Genomic DNA, 17,567 nt, shown 5'->3' with positions numbered 1-17,567 from the left:
GGAGTAGACCATTCAGATCATTGAGCCTGCTTTGCCACTCAATATAATCATGGCTGATCATCCACTTCAATGCCTTTTCCCCACACTATCCCCATATCCCTTTATGTCATTGGTATTTAGAAATCTGTCAATCTCTGTTTTAAATAAATCTGAAGTGATTTTCCCTGAATTATTGACCAACAGGAGGTCCTCCATCTCAGAAGGAGCTACTGCCATTTCAGGCCAGATAGAGGGAGCATCTTCCATCTTGAGATGCCCTTCCAGCAAATTTTAAAACTTTTAAATTAAACAATGGCCACAGCTACCAGGTGACCATTGTGGAGGAGGAGCCCCTGTAGTCACAGCTGTAGCCAGGTAGGCAGGTGGGCCTCAGAGCCTCCAGAAAACTGGCCTGTTCCTGATGCTGCAGGGGGCCCACAGGCCACCTGGAAAATCCCAGTTGGCCTCTGTTAACTGACCTTAATTGGCCATTAACTTACCTGAATTGACTACCCATTGTTTGTGGGCTGATTGCCTTTCCAATCTGTATGGGCAGAGCTGAGAAACACTTAGGGGCAAAAAGCGTTAGTGGGGGTTGTATATAGGCCCCCAAACTGTAGTGGTGATGTTGAGAATGGAATTAAACACAAAATTAGAGATGCATGCAATAAAGGAACATCTGTAATTATGGGTGACTTTAATCTGCATATAGATTGGGCAAATCAAATTATTAACAATACCATAGAGGAGGAATTCCTGGAGTGTATACGGGATGGTTTTCTGGACCAATACGTTGAGGAACTAACTAGAGAACAGGCCATCCTAGACTGGATATTGTGTATTGAGAAATGAATAATTGGCAATCTAGTTATGCGAGGCCCCTTGGGGATGAGCAACCATAATATGATAGAATTCTTCATCAAGATGGAGAGTGACATAATTGATTCTGAGACTAGGGTCCTGAATCTTAATAAAAGAAACTACGATGGTATGAGATGTGAGTTGGCTATGATGGATTGGGAAAGGTTACTTAAAGGGATGACGGTGGATAGGCAATGGCAAACATTCAAAGAGCACATTGGTGAACTGTAACAATTGTTTATTCCTGTCTGGCGCAAAAGTAAAACAGGAAAGGTGGCCAAACCATGGCTTACAAGAGAAATTAGAGATAGTATTAGATCCAAGGAAAAGGCATACAAATTGGCCAGAAAAAACAACAAACCTGAGGAATGGGAGCAGTTTAGAATTCAGTAAAGGAGGACAAAGGGGATTGATTAAGAAGGGCAAAATAGAGTACGAGAGTAAGCTTGCGGGGAACATAAAAACTGACTGTAAAAGTTTCTAGAGGTATGTGAAGAGAAAAAGATTGGTGAAGACAAATGTAGGTCCCTTACAGTCAAAAACAGGGGAATTTATAATGGGGAACAAAGAAATGGCTGAATATGGCTAAATATATACTTTGGTTCTGTCTTCACAAAGGAGGACGCAAATAACATGCCAGAAATGTTGGGGAACACAGGGTTTAGTGAGAGGGAGGAACTGAAAGAAATCAGTATTAGTAGGGAAATGGTGTTGGGGAAATTGATGGGATTGAAGGCCAATAAATCCCCAGGGCCTGATAATCTACATCCCAGAGTACTTAGGGAAGTGGCCCTAGAAATAGTGGATGCATTGGTGATCATCTTCCGAGATTCTATAGACTCTGGAACAGTTCCTACAGATTGAAGGGTAGCTAATGTAACCCCACTATTTAAAAAGGGAGGTAGAGAGAAAACAGGGATTAATATACCAGTCAACCTGACGTCGGTAGTGGGAAAATTCTAGAGTCCATTATAAAAGATTTAATAGCTGAGCAGTTGGAAAACAGTGACAGAATCGGACAGAGTCAGCATGGATTTATGAAAGGGAAATCATGCTTGACAAATCTACTGGAATTTTTCGAGGATGTAACTAGTAGAGTTGATGAGGGGGGAGCCAGTGGATGTGGTTTATTTGGACTTTCAGAAGGCTTTCGATAAAGTCCCACATAAGAGATTGGCATGTAAAATAAAGCGCATGGAACTGGTTGGCAGACAGGAAACAAAGAATAGGAATAAACAGGTCTTTTCCCGAATGGCAGGCAGTGAGTAGTGGGGTACCGCTGGGATCGGTGCTGGGACCCAGCTACTCAGAATATATATTAATGATTTAGATGAGGGAACTAAATGTAATGTCTCCAAATTTGCAGATGACACAAAGCTGGGTGGGAGGGTGAGCTGTGAGGGGGATGCAGAGATGCTTCAGTGCGATTTGGACAAGCTAAGTGAGTAGGCAAATGCATGGCAGATGCAGTATAATGTGGATAAATGTGAGGTTATCCACTTTGGTAGCAAAAACAAAAAGGCAGAATATTATCTGAATGGCTATAAATTGAGAGAGGGGAGTGTGCAATGAGACCTGAATGTCCTTGTACACCAGTCGCTGAAGATAAGCATGCAGGTGCAGCAGGCAGTAAAGAAGGCAAATGGTATGTTGGCCTTCATAGCGAGAGGATTCGAGTACAGGAGCAGGGATGTCTTGCTGCAATTATACAGGGCCTTGGTGAGACCACACCTGGAAATATTGTGTGCAGTTCTGGTCTCCTTATCTGAGGAAGGATGTACTTGCTATAAAGGGAGTGCAGCGAAGGTTTACCAGACTGATTCCTGGGATGGCGGGACTGACATATGAGGAGAGATTGAGTTGGTTAGGATTATATTCGCTGGAGTTCAAAAGAATGAGGGGGCATCTCATAGAAACCTATAAAATTCTAACAGGACTAGACAGGGTAGACGCAGGAAGGATGTTCCCGATGGTGGGGGAGTCCAGAACCAGGCATCACAGTCTGAGGATACAGGGTAGACCATTTAGGAGATGAGGAGAAATTTCTTCACTCAGAGAGTGGTGAGCCTGTGGAATTCGCTACCACAGAAAGTAGTTGAGGCCAAAACATTGTATGTTTTCAAGTAGGAGTTATATATAACTCTTGGGGCGAAAGGGATCAAAGGATATGGGAAGAAAGTGGGAACAGGCTATTGAGTTGGATGATCAGCCATGATCATGATGAATGGTGGAGCAGGCTCGAAGGGCCGATTGGCCTACTCCTGCTCCTATTTTCTATGTATGTTTCTATGTATGGCACAGCCGATGGTAAATGATGAGCTGCTCAAATCCCAAAGGGAAACTTGAAACAACAGCCACAACTGTTTTGCAATTTTTATATATTTCGAGATGCGTGCTTTGAATTCAGTGATAATAACACCGCCGAGTCTTATAAGTTTCTTACAAAGCTAAGTTAAACCTTTATTAAATGGAAAACAAAATGAGTTTAAGCACATACATAGGTTTACAAATTACTACTATGATAATTCCTAGCTCCCCGAGTTAATCTAACTCCCAGTTACACCTCTGTTAAGGCAACAGTAAAACACAGGGCAGAATTTTGCCGTCGGCATGCGGGGGCGCGCCCGACACGCCGCCGAGTAAAATGACACGCAATGACGTCGGGACGCACGCCCAACGTCATCACATGCCATCGCGATATTTCAGAAGGTGGGCGCATTATGAGTTATGAGGCCCGCCCGCCATTAATTAATGAGCCACCTAAGGTACTTGAGCTATTAATACACAGCGATTTTTCTCAGCCCGTGTGATTTTCAGAGCGTCGCATGGGCACAATGGGCAGGCGGGTAGGCCACATTTTTAAAAACCTCATCTACAGGTGGGATGAGAGGGGTGAGTGGGCTCGCTAATATGAGTTGTTAGTCATTTACTTTAGAAACTTACTGCTACTTGCCTGTGTGAACAGGAGAACTTCAAATCCCTTCAGAGCTGCTTTGACAGAAATAACAGGCTTCAGGTCAGGACTCTGGAGGAAACATAATTCTTGGGGCCTTGCAGGTTTCAGGCAGCCTTCCCTCACCTTGGGAATGGGGATTGAGCTCGCCACTGGAGGCACTTCCTCTGAGGAGGAAGAGAGGGCCAGATGGGGGAGGAGGTCAGGAGCCCATGTTCAGCCTCCAGGGGAGCCACCTTTGGGATGAGAGACACAGGCACAAGGGGCACAGGGCCAACAAGAAGTCCAAGGCAGAAGGGGCCGCAGAAGACATCACTATCCTACTGCCAGGGTTTACAGGCGGCGATGCAGCTAGCTCAGTATGTCTGAGGTGCAGTGCCGAAGGAAGCTCCGTCTCTCAAGGGAGACAGTGACCTCCATCTGTCAGATGATAGGTCCTGAGATCAGCTCCAACTGGACACCCTATGCCAGTGGCATTGAAGTTCACGGCAGCCCTCAACTTCTATGCTTGCGGCTCTTTCCAGGGGTCAGTGGGTGATCTTTGTGGAGTCTCCCAATCAGCTGTCCACAGTTGTGTCAAGCTAGTGACAGACGCTCTGTTCAGGCGTGCATTGCTCAGGCGAGGCCAGCCAGGCGGAGCGAGCCCAGAGGCTTCGCGGTGATTGCTGGCTTCACCCACACCCAGGGTTCAATTGACTGCACACATGTTGCAATCAAGGTGCCAGCGGGTGAGCCGGGTGCCTTCGTTAACAGGAAGGGATTCCACTCCATGAACGTGCAGATAGTGTGTGATCACAGGATGCTGATTCTACAAGTCTGTGCCAGGTACCCAGGCAGCTCCCAGGACGCCTATGTACTGAGACACTCCCAGGTGCCAAGGCTCTTCAGTACTCCAACCCGGCTGGATGGATGGCTGCTGGGTGACAAGGGCTATCCACCCAAAAGATGGCTCAGGATGCCTCTCTGCCATCCAAGGACAGAGGCCGAGCAGCAGTACAATAGGACCCACACCTCCACAAGGGCTGTGGTAGAGAGAGCCATCAGTCTTCTCAAGATGCGCTTCCGATGCCCAGACCGTTCAGGGGGCGCACTGCAATACCCCCAAGATTGTGTGTCACTGATAGTGTTTGCATGCTGTGCTCTCCACAATCTGGCACTGGAAATGGGCGACACAGTGGAGGAAGAAGATGTAAACACAGATGCTCTTGCTGCAGGCGATGAGTCCAGTAATGAATCCGTGGACGAGCATGCTCAGGAGAACACTGAGGGGATAGATGCTGACCCGGGCAACCTCCAGGACGGCAGGGACACCCGGGAGGCTTTGATCCAACAATCATTCAGCTAGCCCACCACAGATGGACCTCCAACACGTGCCAGGTCTGCAGGCTCCATACTCGATACCTGAGAGCAACATTTGCCTGGTTAGGAACATTAACTATGTGCCTTGTCAATAAAGCTCAATGCGAAATAAGTCATTCATAACATCATGGGTTCCCACATACCTGCAGAAGTTATGAAGCACCCAGAGGCTTGTTGAGAACTAAAACATTTAATGACAACATACTACAATACAGAAATGATAGTGCCTGGGAGGGAGGGGCCAGTGGCATGGACGGTATCTCCCAGTTGCTGCAGCTTCATTGGATGCCACGGTCACTGGCAGAGGGGCGGAGGAGCTGCTGTCCTCATCCGGAGCACCTGAGAGGAGCCCACAGAGACAACATGCAGCTCGTGCGCCAATGTGAGGTCGTATCGGACCTCCCTGCTCACCATTGATGGATGGGCACCTAGCTGGATTACTGGGTGCCCAATCCATTTCCCACACTGACACTGACCAGCTGAGGTCAATGCTGCTGTGAGAACTTGCAGGTCCGAGAGCATCCCCAGGAAGCCCTGATAGTTCTCCTGGAGTCACCACTCTCTCCATGGAGGAAGCAGTGCGCTTGGCTATGAGGGCCATTGCATTGCTCATGCTCCGCATGGACTCCTCCATCACGGAGACCATGGCGCACATTCCCTCATGTATCTCCACCAGATCCCCCCCCCCTGCAGACCCTGCTGGATTTCTAGCATCTGCTGCCTCAGGGACAACTCCAGAGGCACACCGTTAGCCTCCGACTGAGCATGTTCCTGGTCCCCAGCAGTCCTCCGACTGCTGGCGCCCTGGGCACTCCCTGTGTCCGCCCGCACCTCAAATGACTGTGAAGTGCCCTCACTGCTGTGCCCCAGGACACTAGCTGACGATCTTATTCCCACTGAGGTGCTGGTATCTGCACTGGTGCCTGCCTGGCTGGTGTGAAGCTGGTGTGTGTATATCTCCAGGGCCCTCAGGGGTCAGTGGTGCTCCCTCTGCCTCCTGAGTCCAGGCATGCTCCAGAGAGGGTGAAAGGAAGAACAAGGACATTTGATTAGTTGAAGTCGTTACACGGTTAATGTGCATGCCTGGCACCTGGATCAGGATGCGCTCCTCCTTCCATTATCAATGGGAAACCCATGTTGGATGCTGAAATCAATATACAGTCAACAGTGGAATGTTTGCCCTGACAGACATTGTGACCTCAGTGCACAGCACTCTCACCTCCCACTGGCACCCCAACCTCACCGCTGCTGGTAGACCTGGGCACATGGTGCCTCTCCAGCTCGAGAGCCTCCTGCTTGTATCTGGTGAGTATGAGTAGGTGGGCCTGCCCTCCACCAGTCCACATCTGTTCAGTATTGCATGCGGCCTTCTCCTGAAAGGAGAGAGGAGCATTGATTAGTCCATCCTGTACCTGCATTGCCATTGCAGCCCTGCCACCCCCACCTGAGTGAAACATTGCAGGGCCCATCTGATTCGTTACCCTGGAGCCGCCACACACTCACTCCAAGCAGCCAGGGCTGACCCCCTTGCCCGAATGCTGCCTCCATCACATTTGTCACTCACACTGTAAGACCTTCCAAACCAAGGAGCACTACCACCTAGAAGGACAAGAGCAGCAGATGGATGGTTATCCCGCCACCTGGAAGTTCCCCTCCAAGTCAGTCAGCATCCTAACTTTGAAATGTTTTGGCGTTCCACCGCTGTGCCTAGGTCCAGATCCTGGAGCTCATCCCCAAAACAGTACTTTGGGTGTACGTACTCCACATGCAGCAGAAACAGAAGGCAACTCACCACCACCCTCTCAGAGGCAACTAGGCATGGTCAATAAATGCTGGCCCACCCAGCGAAGGCCACATGCCGTGAATGAATGAAAGCAATAACAAAATTCTGAGTTGGCGGGGTGGGGGGGCCAGGGATCCCAAACTAACTGCTGTGCTAAGTGACCCATGCCAACATGGTACTCACCCTTCCTGCTCGCAAGAGGTCATTAAACCACTTGCTGCACTGCCAGGTGCGTCTCACCACATCGTGGGAGCTGACCCCTTCTGCCACCTCCTCCCAGGCACGGTTCATCATGTTGGGGGGCCTCCCCCTCCCGTCCCTTGGCACTATGATGTCACGCTGTGCTGCCACCTCCTCGAGGAGGCACTCGTCCGAAAATCTCGAGGCACACTGCCCCATCGACCATCCCTCCTGCCTGGCCTGCTCTCCGAGAGCACTCTCGGACATCCTTCTGTGCGCCATTGTTGGCAGCCTTTGGAAGGCTGCTTGCGCTGTTTTTAAACAGGCTGCCGGGTCGCCATTGGACCCGTTGGTCATTGGATTCCCACCGCCACCTGCCCCTTCCCACTGTTCTCGGGAGCCACGATTCACGCTGGGCAGGCCTTATTTGACCCACCTGCGTAAAATGGCGGCGCAGTGCCAATCACAGGCAGTGATCGGCTCCCCGGCCTGCACGCGCCCACTCCCGAACAGCCCAAACATAGGAAAAATTCTACCCATAGGCCTGAATTTTTCAGGCAGCGGGCGGGCTCGGCGGGAGCGTGTGAGGGCGATCCTGGAGCTGATTACTGCCCATGATCGGCTCCGCGCTGCCATTTTAAACAGGTGGGCCAATTAAGGCCCACCCAGCGTAATACACGAGCAATTGCGTTCAGCGCTACCTGTTCAGCGGAGGGTGGAGGGGGACTTGGGGCCAGCGCTCTTTCGCGCATGCGTGCAATAGAGCATTTCAATCTCCCTGAAGCACGGAGCTGCCACAGGGAGATTGAATCGATATTTAAATAGTTAAATTAAAGGCTTTAAAAATTTATTTTAACATGTCGCCTCATGTGACAGAGTCACATAAGATGGGACATGTTTTTATATTCATTAATGTTTTTTTATTTATTGAATAAAAGCTTTAGGAGACCTCATCCCCCTCGTGGATGAGGTTTCCTAAAAAACGCGAAGGCCGCTTGACGTTTTTGCCTGCCCGCCAACCTTTAGGTTGGACAGGCAGCGTGAATGATTACTTCAATTACTTTATTAATGGCCTTAATAGGCCGTTTACATATCAGTTGACATGTAGCCGACTCCGGCGCACGCCCGCTGAATGAAACATTGCAACTCAGCGCGATGACGTCGGGATGCACGCCTGACATCATCGCATGTCATTTTACACGTCAGCGTGTCGGGCCCACCCCACATGCCAACTGAAAAATCCTGCTTATAGACACAGACCCCTCTATTACTCTACAATAAATTCAGATAACATTATGAAAATTATTATATCTTCTTGATACCACCACTGATCCCGCCTCCGAGAAAATGGCCCAAGGGCAGGATTGTGCCAGCAAACCAGCATGCTGGCCATCGGAGTGCATTTTCGGACCCACCAGTCTCCATGCCGAAATGGAGGACCGCGAATATTTTGCTTCAGATAATCTGTTTTAGACGTTGATGTTATGAGGGAGAAATATTGACCAGGACACCAGGGACAACATCCCAGCTCATTTTGAAATAATACCAATGGATCTTTTACATCCACCTGAGAGAGCAGATTGGACCCAACGGAGCATCTCAACTAAAGGACAGTATTTCCAATAGGGTAGCACTCACTCAGTACTGCACTGGCATGTCAGCCTAGATTTGTGTTCAAGGCTGTAGAATGGAGCTTGAACCTACAGTATAACCTTGAGTCAGAGGTAAGAGAGCTATCGCTGAGGCATGACTGAAACTGGTACAGAGCTATCTGAACTCACAGTCAAATCCATTAAAGTGCATTTGGTAAAAATTCTGCTATTGGGTGGAACTGGAGCTGAATTCAGTTCAGTGGGGCTTCTGCCCCATTTAAGAGATTAAAACTTGCAACTTTGGGCTGTGCTTGGGCACGCTGGGGCTAACCAGGAATTCCACTCGGCTTGCCTTGAATAGCTTAGCCTGATCTATACTTCTGAGAGCAAGCATAGTTTCCATTGTAAAAATATTGTGAAGAAGATCAAACTTAGGGGGATGAGTTCACTTAAAAGAAGTGCTGTTTGTTCCTTGAAGGAAATCTAAAATATCTAGTGCCAATTATCTTCCACTTGGTGGGACATGTGCTTTTCGGAGTGGCAGGATGTCAATCCCGAGTTCCAGTTCTTCAATAGTGCTGATACCTTTTATTGCAGCACCCCGGGCAATCATCCTAAATATTTTAATGAGTCTTCAGCTGGATTATGCTGTCAAAGCAGCAGGTTGGCATCCCTTCCCACTATAGTTCACCACCCTGAATTGGTTTGTGGGATTTCTATCATCAATTATTTAGAAAAGTATTGCTTTATACTTGTAATATTAAGGCTCTTTAGAATACTTAAAGAAAGTAGGTATGATTTTCATACTGCCAAGAGTTTGGGGGATGTTAGTGAAATATGAAAGATTAAACTAGCCTATTTATTTAAACGATTAGCAGATTAACGTGCAAAGATGAGAAGGAGATGTCTGCTGTATTGATTTGTATATAATGGGTTAGCAATATTTCCTACCAGACAAGCCTATTAAAAGCAATAATAATTACGCTGTCCTCACCTAATGTCCATTTACCTGCACTTCCAGTAGAGGTTACCAAATAACAGTAACCTCTGGAGTGGGAGTCTTGATCATTTTTACTTTGCCCCGCTTTAGTACAGCTCTGAAACCTATTGTAGTATCCCTCCCACTGCACAGACCAAGTTGAAATTGGCATCTTCCTGGTCTGTGTGGTTCAGCTGTTGACTTGATGAACTCTGTGCTTTGAATTACGCTTTGCTAGGAAATAAATGAACTGGAGTTAAATTCATATGGTTCCTAGTTATACCAAACATAATTATTTTCATGTAATGAAGTGCACTGGCTAATGTTAGATTGGTTAGATCAAGTAAGACCTTAAAACTGAAATCTTTAAAGCGATGAGAATGATCAGGTATGTTAATTAGACATATTTTTTCACTTCATTTTTCATTTATAGAGCAGACTAATGAAGTTCTTCCTCTGTAAAACAAAATGCTATTTATGGAATTCATTCGGGGCCTGGGGATTTTCTTTGGACATGGATAGGTATTCCATTTAACAAACAACCTGGGTCATATTCTGAATCTCTTTATGAACCTCCAAAATGTTCAATAGGGCCTGAAAGATATAAGCCTTTGGTAGAATTAACATCACATTTTCTGTTTAGTTACATGAACAATTTGCAGTTGTATGGGATCAACACCAATAGTTTTTAATCTCTGTTTCAACTGTTGCACGGTGTACTGAATTGTGTTTAATGACCTCATTTATAATGGCACCATGACACTGTAATGGGGAATGGCTGTGGGCCTCAGTGTGGCTCATTTGGCTTAATGGACCCCAGAAGAATATAAATGGCAATTCCTGCAGTACTTAATGAATAAAGTAATATTTAAGTGGAGACAGCATTGCAAGCTGACGCAGAAATAATGACCATCGACATTTTCCATCATCACCCTGTACAGCACCCTGTGCTGTCCTAAGTTATGACAAAATGATTAGCTTCACCAAGAACACTAAGGTGCCATATTCAATTGCCAGATATGAATTACTTAAATTTCCTTTCTGGATTTAACCATCTTTGTGCCCATGTTAAGGCCTATGGGTATATTTCATTCAGAAGCATGGTGCACTCAAAGAGCTCTTCTTCTGTCACTTGAAATTAGAGACCATTTTATAGGACTCTGGCTTCCCAGATTAGATTTGATAAATGAGTCACTAAAGCAGTAAGCTTTGGTTTAGGCTTACCTTTATCATAATGCTCACTGGAACCATTAAGCCATCGTGCAATATGCAGAAATATCCCCTAAGCCAAAATCTGGTGGTAGTTTTATTTATCCATCACTCATGGAGGGAAAGGAGAATACCATTCCACATGGGTTAGATACGGTTGTAACAGTGATACATAGTGCAAATCTTGCTTCATCTGGTACAAATGGCGAAAAATAACAGTCATTGTGCCTTTGTATTCCACCGGGATTTCTTATATTGGTAAATGGTACAGAAATCTAGTTCTAAAGGATGCTGCTGCCAATGTTGTTATAGTTCAAAACAAAAACAGAATTACCTGGAAAAATTCAGCTGGTCTGGCAGCATCGGCGGAGAAGAAAAGAGTTGACGTTTCGAGTCCTCATGACCCTTCTGTTGAACAGAAGGGTCATGAGGACTCGAAACGTCAACTCTTTTCTTCTCCGCCGATGCTGCCAGACCTGCTGAGTTTTTCCAGGTAATTCTGTTTTTGTTTTGGATTTCCAGCATCCGCAGTAGTTTTTTGTTGTTATAGTTCTACCATTTATTTGTGTGAAAAATCATTGTGAGAATAAATGCTCCATCAGCCAACACAATAAATAATAAGGTCTGGAAGCATCTGTGGAGAGAGAAACAGAATTAATGTTTTGAGCCCAATATGACTCTTCCTCTGAAGTTTTTTAAAATTCATTTCCGGGATGTGGGCGTCGCTGGATAGGCCAGCATTTATTGCCCGTCCCTAATTGCCCTTGAGAAGGTGATGGTGAGCGGCCTTCTTGAACCGCTGCAGTCCCTGTGGTGTAGGTACACCCACAGTGCTGTTAGGGAGGGAGTTCCAGGATGTTGACCCAGTGACAGTGAGGGAACATTGGACTTGAAACGTTAACTCTGTTTCTCTCTCCACAGATGCTGACAGACCTGCAGAGATTTTCGAGCACTTTCTGTTTTTAATTTCAGATTTCCAGCATCCACAGGACTTTGCTTTTATAATTAATAATAAACTATCAGTATAAAATCTACTAAGGCTGTGCACGAGCAAAAACTAATGAGATTTTATTTGTATAAGAATAAAGTACTGTGGATGCTGGAAATCTTAAATAAAAAGATTAAATGCTAGAAACACCCAGCAGGTCTGACAGCATCTGTGGGGAGAGAAACAGATAACATTTCAGGTTGGTGACCCTTTATCAGAACATCTTATTTGTACCTTGTGATATGTAATGCAGGTAATTAGGTGACAATAGCTATATGAATTCCTATCCCTATTCTGGTAAGGGAACAAAGTAAATATTTGAAATAATTAGGAATGAATTGCAAAACCATTGACTTTGGTACGTTGGTTAAATTGTGGCATAGAACTAATATTAGGCACAAAATGCAGGGAGGATGAAACTCTCCATTCTGGAGGCAAAAAACTGATTATTCAATATCTGTTATTTTTTCAGTCGTTGTTAAGATCCTTCCAAAATCTGAGAGACATAGGAATCATCCAGTTAAAGATAATCAAGGCAGAAGGGTTAATGGTGGCCGATGTCACAGGTAAGGGGTGTCATTTAATTGTTTTGTATGTGAGAGGGCTGCTGAAATTTAACATGTCATTCCAGCATTTCTTTTTCCTTCTTATACCCATATATGTTTGTCAATTGCTTAAATTATTCACACAACTGAATTATAACTAAAGTTGTAGTTGATCTATTTTCTTAGTTTAACATAGATGTGATTTTTTTTTTTATTCATGGGAAGTGGATGTCGCTGGCTAGGCCAGCATTTATTTCCCATCCGTAATTGCCCTTGAGAAGGTGGTGGTGAGCTTGAACCGCAGCAGTCCATGTGGTGTAGGTACACCCACAGTGCTGTTATGGAGGGAGTTCCAGGATTTTGACCCAACAACAATGAAGGAACGGTGATATATTTCCAAGTCAACATGGTGTGTGGCTTGGAGGGGAACTTGCAGGTGGTGGTGTTCCCATGTATCTGCTGCCCTTGTCTTCCAGGTGGTAGCGGTTGTGGGTTTGGAAGGTGCTGTCTAAGGAGGCTTGGTGAGTTCCTGCAGTGCATCTTATAGATGGCACACACTGCTGCTACTGTGCATTGGTGGTGGAGGGAGTGAATGTTTATGGATGGGGTGCCAATCAAGCGGGCTGCTTTGTCCTGGATGGTGTCAAGCTTCTTGAGTGTTGTTGGAGCTGCTCTCATTCAGGCAGGTGGAGAGTATTCCATCACACTCCTCATTTGTGCCTTGTAGATGGTGGACAGGCTTTGGGGAGTCAGGAGGTGAGTTACTTGCTGCAGGATTCCTAGCCTCTGACCTGCTCTTGTAGCCACAGTATTTATATGGCTAGTCCAGTTCAGTTTCTGGTCAATGGTAACTCCCAGGGTGTTGATAATGGATGGTTAGATTCTCTCTTGTTGGAGATGGTCATTGCCTGACACTTGTGTGGCGCGCTTATTACTTGCCACCTGTCAGCCCAAGCCTGGATATTGTCCAGGTCTTGCTGCATTAGGACGTGGACTACTTCAGTGGCTGAGGAGTTGCGAATAGTGCTGAATATTGTGCAATCATCAGTGAACATCCCTGAATATCCCATGGCTACGCCGGGCAGCCCAGAGTTTGTCGTATCTGTGGCAAATCTGGCTATGTTGTAGCCAACTGTAGCACAGTCACCTGCAAGAACTGTAAACAAGAAAGCTATCAGACCAGGGACTCCTTTGTGGTGGGGCAGGCCACCTCTACAAGACCTGCCCAAAACACTGCATCAGTTATGCAGCGAGAGCCCAGAAGTGGCACGCAGAAGGAACAGCAAGCGTGGCTATTGCAAAGTAGACCTGCAACCCTCCACCCACCAAGTCACCCCCATAGAGAAGAACAGGACAAAGAAGGAGACTGGGACCGACAACAAGAAGGAAAAGGGTGTGGCAGCTGACCCTCCCCCTCCTCAGCAGACCAAATCAATGGAGGAGGAGCCAGCAGAAGGACAACCAGGTGACTGGCAAGAGGCAACACCCATCTGAAAAGGATTACAGTGGCTGCTGTTCTTCGGATGTCGAGGGACAAGGACAAAACATGCAGAAGAAGCAGCAGAAAGAGAGTTGGCAGAGAAGAAACCCAAGCCCCAAGGTATTGGAGGTGGTGAGGAGGCCAGTGCACCCCAATCTCAAAGCGAAGAGGCCAGCGCACCCCAGTCGAGCAAGCCGGGAGCAGTGAAGCGCCCAGCACACCCCAGCCCCAGGAAGCCGGGAGCAGTGACGCTCCCAGGACACCCCAGCCCCAGGAAGCCAGGAGCAGTGACGCTCCCAGCACACCCCAGCCCCAGGAAGCTTGGAGTAGTGATATGCCGAGCACATCCCAGCTCCAGGACCAGGGGAGCAGCAACATTCTTGAGGAGGAACACAGTGGAAAGCCTACTCCAACGGAAGACAACCTAGACCTCACTGTTTGTAATTGCATGTCATCTCTGTACAAATGCATTTTAGCAGATGTAATGCTACATTATGCTGCAAAATATGCACTGATTCAATAGACACTGGTTTCTTCTTGTTACAGACATGCCATAGGCTGGGATTTTCCAGCCCCACCCACAACCGGGACCTCCCAGTCCCGCCAAAGTGAAAGGACTTTTGGCTGGGCCGCCGCACCCCCCACGGAGGGTCCCATTTTGCAGCATAATGTAGCTTTACATCTGTTGAAACGCATGTGTACAGAGATGACATGCAATTGCAAACAGTGAGGTCTAGGCTATCTTCCATTGGAGTAGGCTTTCCACTGTACTCCTCCTTAAGAATGTTGCTGCTCCCAGCTTCCTGGAGCTGGGATGTGCTGGGTGCTTCACTGCTCCCTGGTCCTGGAGCTGGGATGTGCTGGGTGCTTCACTGCTCCCTGGTCCTGGAGCTGGGATGTGCTGGGCACATCACTGCTCCCGGCTTCCTGAGGCTAAGGCGTGCTGGGTGCTTCACTGCACTGGTATAACCAGAAAATCCCAGCCATAGTCAGCTAGTAAACCAGCACTCTCTGCATCACTTGTAGAGTAAAGGGGTTAACTCTAACACAACTCAACAATAGTTACTGAGCATGTGTATAAGGAGCTATATAATAATGATGTCTCACAGAAGAGAATAAGGAGACTCTGAGTGATGAGCAGTGGCTCTGTCCGAGTGCTTCATAATCTTTTATATATCATTAAGTATGCAAATAAAGGTTACTTTGAAAAAGGATCTTTGCCTCCGCCAAATCTCTTGGTAAGAGTAGGCCACCCAACCTCTTCCAAGACGACCACAATAACAGATGGTGGCAGTGGTGAGCAGACCAACAGAAATGCAGTGTAAAGTAGCGGGAAACATCCTGAGGAGAAGTCCAACAGCAGTAGAGAGCAGCAGGTGAAGGACCTCGAACCCTACCCGGTAATAGGACACAGAGAGGGAAACCAAGAGGACAGTCCAGCAGCTAACATAGAAAACAGTGCCCAAAATGGGAACCTCAGCCCAGGGTGCCTTCTATCCTACCATTCCCAGGATTATTCCAGAACATAGAGGGCCCCAGACAGGCTGAGCAATGGCAAAAAATGGAGAACGTGCTTTACTCATTATTGAACTGCGTCAGGCCTCGTGAATAAGACCACCAAGGACCAGGTTAGTACCTTGTTATATGCTGTAGACAGCATCGCAGACTACATGCTGGCCAGGCAGGGGGTGAACAAGGAGACAGCCTCCTATGAGATCTAATTGGAGCCTTTGGCTCATATTTTAGTCTTTATTGAAACATCATCATCAAGCGGGCGAAATTCAACATTGAAATCAAAGACCAGCTGAAGGAATTGATTAATTTATGAATGATCTCTATCATTTGGCTGACAGTTGTGAGTACAGAATGTTAAAAGATGATTTACTGGAGACAGAATAGTTGTCGGTGTTTTAGAAGAAACACTGTCAGACTTTCTACAATCTAGAGATGATTTGATGTTGAGCAAAGCAGTACAACTGGCTAGGCAGACCAAAGTTCGAAAACCAAACCGAGTGTTTGTAAGGGGTGAGCGCGAAATCCTGCGGGAAAGCTGTATGAAGCCATTCAGTTTATTCGGTGCAAAACTGAAAGTTTGTCATGGCAGTAACCAGCGAAGTGTGCTGAAGGAGCACCAACTGCCATTTTCCAATGCCCCCAACTGTGGCAGGAAGAAGGTCCACAAGCACGAAGAATGTCCCGTCTGAACTCCCGAATGTCATGAATGCGGCAAAGTCAGTCATTTTAAAACAATGTGTCATTCAAAAAAGCCTGTGTTTGCAAAGCAAAAATAAAAATCTTTTAAAGGAAGCTCTATACAAGAAGCACAAGAACCATTCAACCAGGAAATCACCTTTCGCATTGAAATCAAAGAGAACAAAATCCAGTAGTGGAGCGCTAACATTGAAGTTGATGGACATCATACAGACTTTAATTGAATACAGGAGCTGGAGTTTCAGTTCTGTCTGATGGAGTTAAGCGGCTGGAAAATGTTACTCTGCAACCTACTTCAATCAAACTTCAAGATCCAGGAGGAATCAAGGTAAAGGTTAAAGGTCAGCTTAATGCACCATCAAGGCACAAAGGTAGAAAGACTTCTGAGACAGTATATGTCATTCAGATCCAGGAATGCTCTTTGTTAAGCAGAAAAGCCTGTACAGGTCTGAACCTAATCCTTAAAGTTGAAGAAGTCAACGACCAAGAACAAGACAATGAATTTACTATTACAGAGGATGTGCAGGAAAATACCAAACTACTGTTGACACTCTATCGTGGATACCCATCAACTACCTGGAACAAGAAGATAAAAATTTTGAGGAAGGTGAGGTCTTACAACATTAAGCACTCAATCTTTGCCAGCAACAGTGCGTAAGTTGTAAGAATTTCAGGAGGCTCAAATGCGAGATGAGGAATGTATTCAGATTCGCACATGCTGCCTTGATGGATGGCCAGAGTATGTTCCCAGTAGCCCTGTCCTGAGGCAGTACTTTGAACAACATCGTCACATCAGCATCATTGATGGCCTTTTGGTCGATGATGAGCAGTTGGTGGTCCCACGAGCTCTCTGCCTGGAAGTCCTCCAGAGGATTCACCAGGGTCATCTTGGTATTGCCAAGTGTTGAGCCAGGGCACAACAATCTGTAAGTTGGCCAGATATCTCACTTTCTATTGAAGACATGATTTTCAATGATGTCACAAGAAATAGGAGCAGAAATAGACCATATGGCCTATCGTGCCTGCTCCACCATTCAGTACGATCATGGCTGATCTTGGGCTTCAGCTCCATTTTCCTGCCTGCTCCTGTGCCATTCACAGATAAGGGCAGAAAAAAATCACTTCTGCCCTTCTCTTTTCCATCCAGGCCATGGGAAAACCATGTTATGGACCTATTCGAGTTCAAAGGGAAAGTATTTCTCATCATTGTGGATTATTATTCCCACTGGATTGAGGTGCAAAAGCTACATGGGTTCACCTCTGAAGCCATTGTAGACTCTCTAAAGAAGATATTTTCCACACATGACATTACAGATATTTTTGTCTCTCACTGTGGGCCACAATTCACCAATGAGTCTTTCCAATCCTTTGCAACATCATATGGATTTGTCCACATCACAAGTTCACTGAGGTACCCTCAGGAGAATGGAGAGATGAAAGGGGTACAC

General features: G+C 46.5%; 1 protein-coding gene across 9 annotated transcripts in view; it reads left to right on the top strand.

Moving 5' to 3' along the window:
• The window catches only part of mctp1a (multiple C2 domains, transmembrane 1a), a 576,914-nt gene that overhangs the window by 261,876 nt on the left and 297,471 nt on the right, over nt 1-17,567 (top strand). For all 9 annotated transcript variants that reach the window (XR_013579823.1, XM_078565337.1, XM_078565331.1 and 6 more), the window contains one exon: nt 12,356-12,449. Coding sequence is in view for 8 of the 9 variants with exons in the window: in XM_078565337.1 (XP_078421463.1) it covers nt 12,356-12,449 (94 nt within the window). In the remaining variant the exon portion in view is untranslated. The remainder of the gene's footprint in view (nt 1-12,355; nt 12,450-17,567) is intronic.

The sequence above is a fragment of the Cetorhinus maximus genome, chromosome 2 (genome assembly GCF_964194155.1).
Source record: "Cetorhinus maximus chromosome 2, sCetMax3.hap1.1, whole genome shotgun sequence".
NCBI lineage: Eukaryota > Metazoa > Chordata > Chondrichthyes > Lamniformes > Cetorhinidae > Cetorhinus > Cetorhinus maximus.
This window is presented reverse-complemented; position numbering and strand designations above follow the sequence as displayed.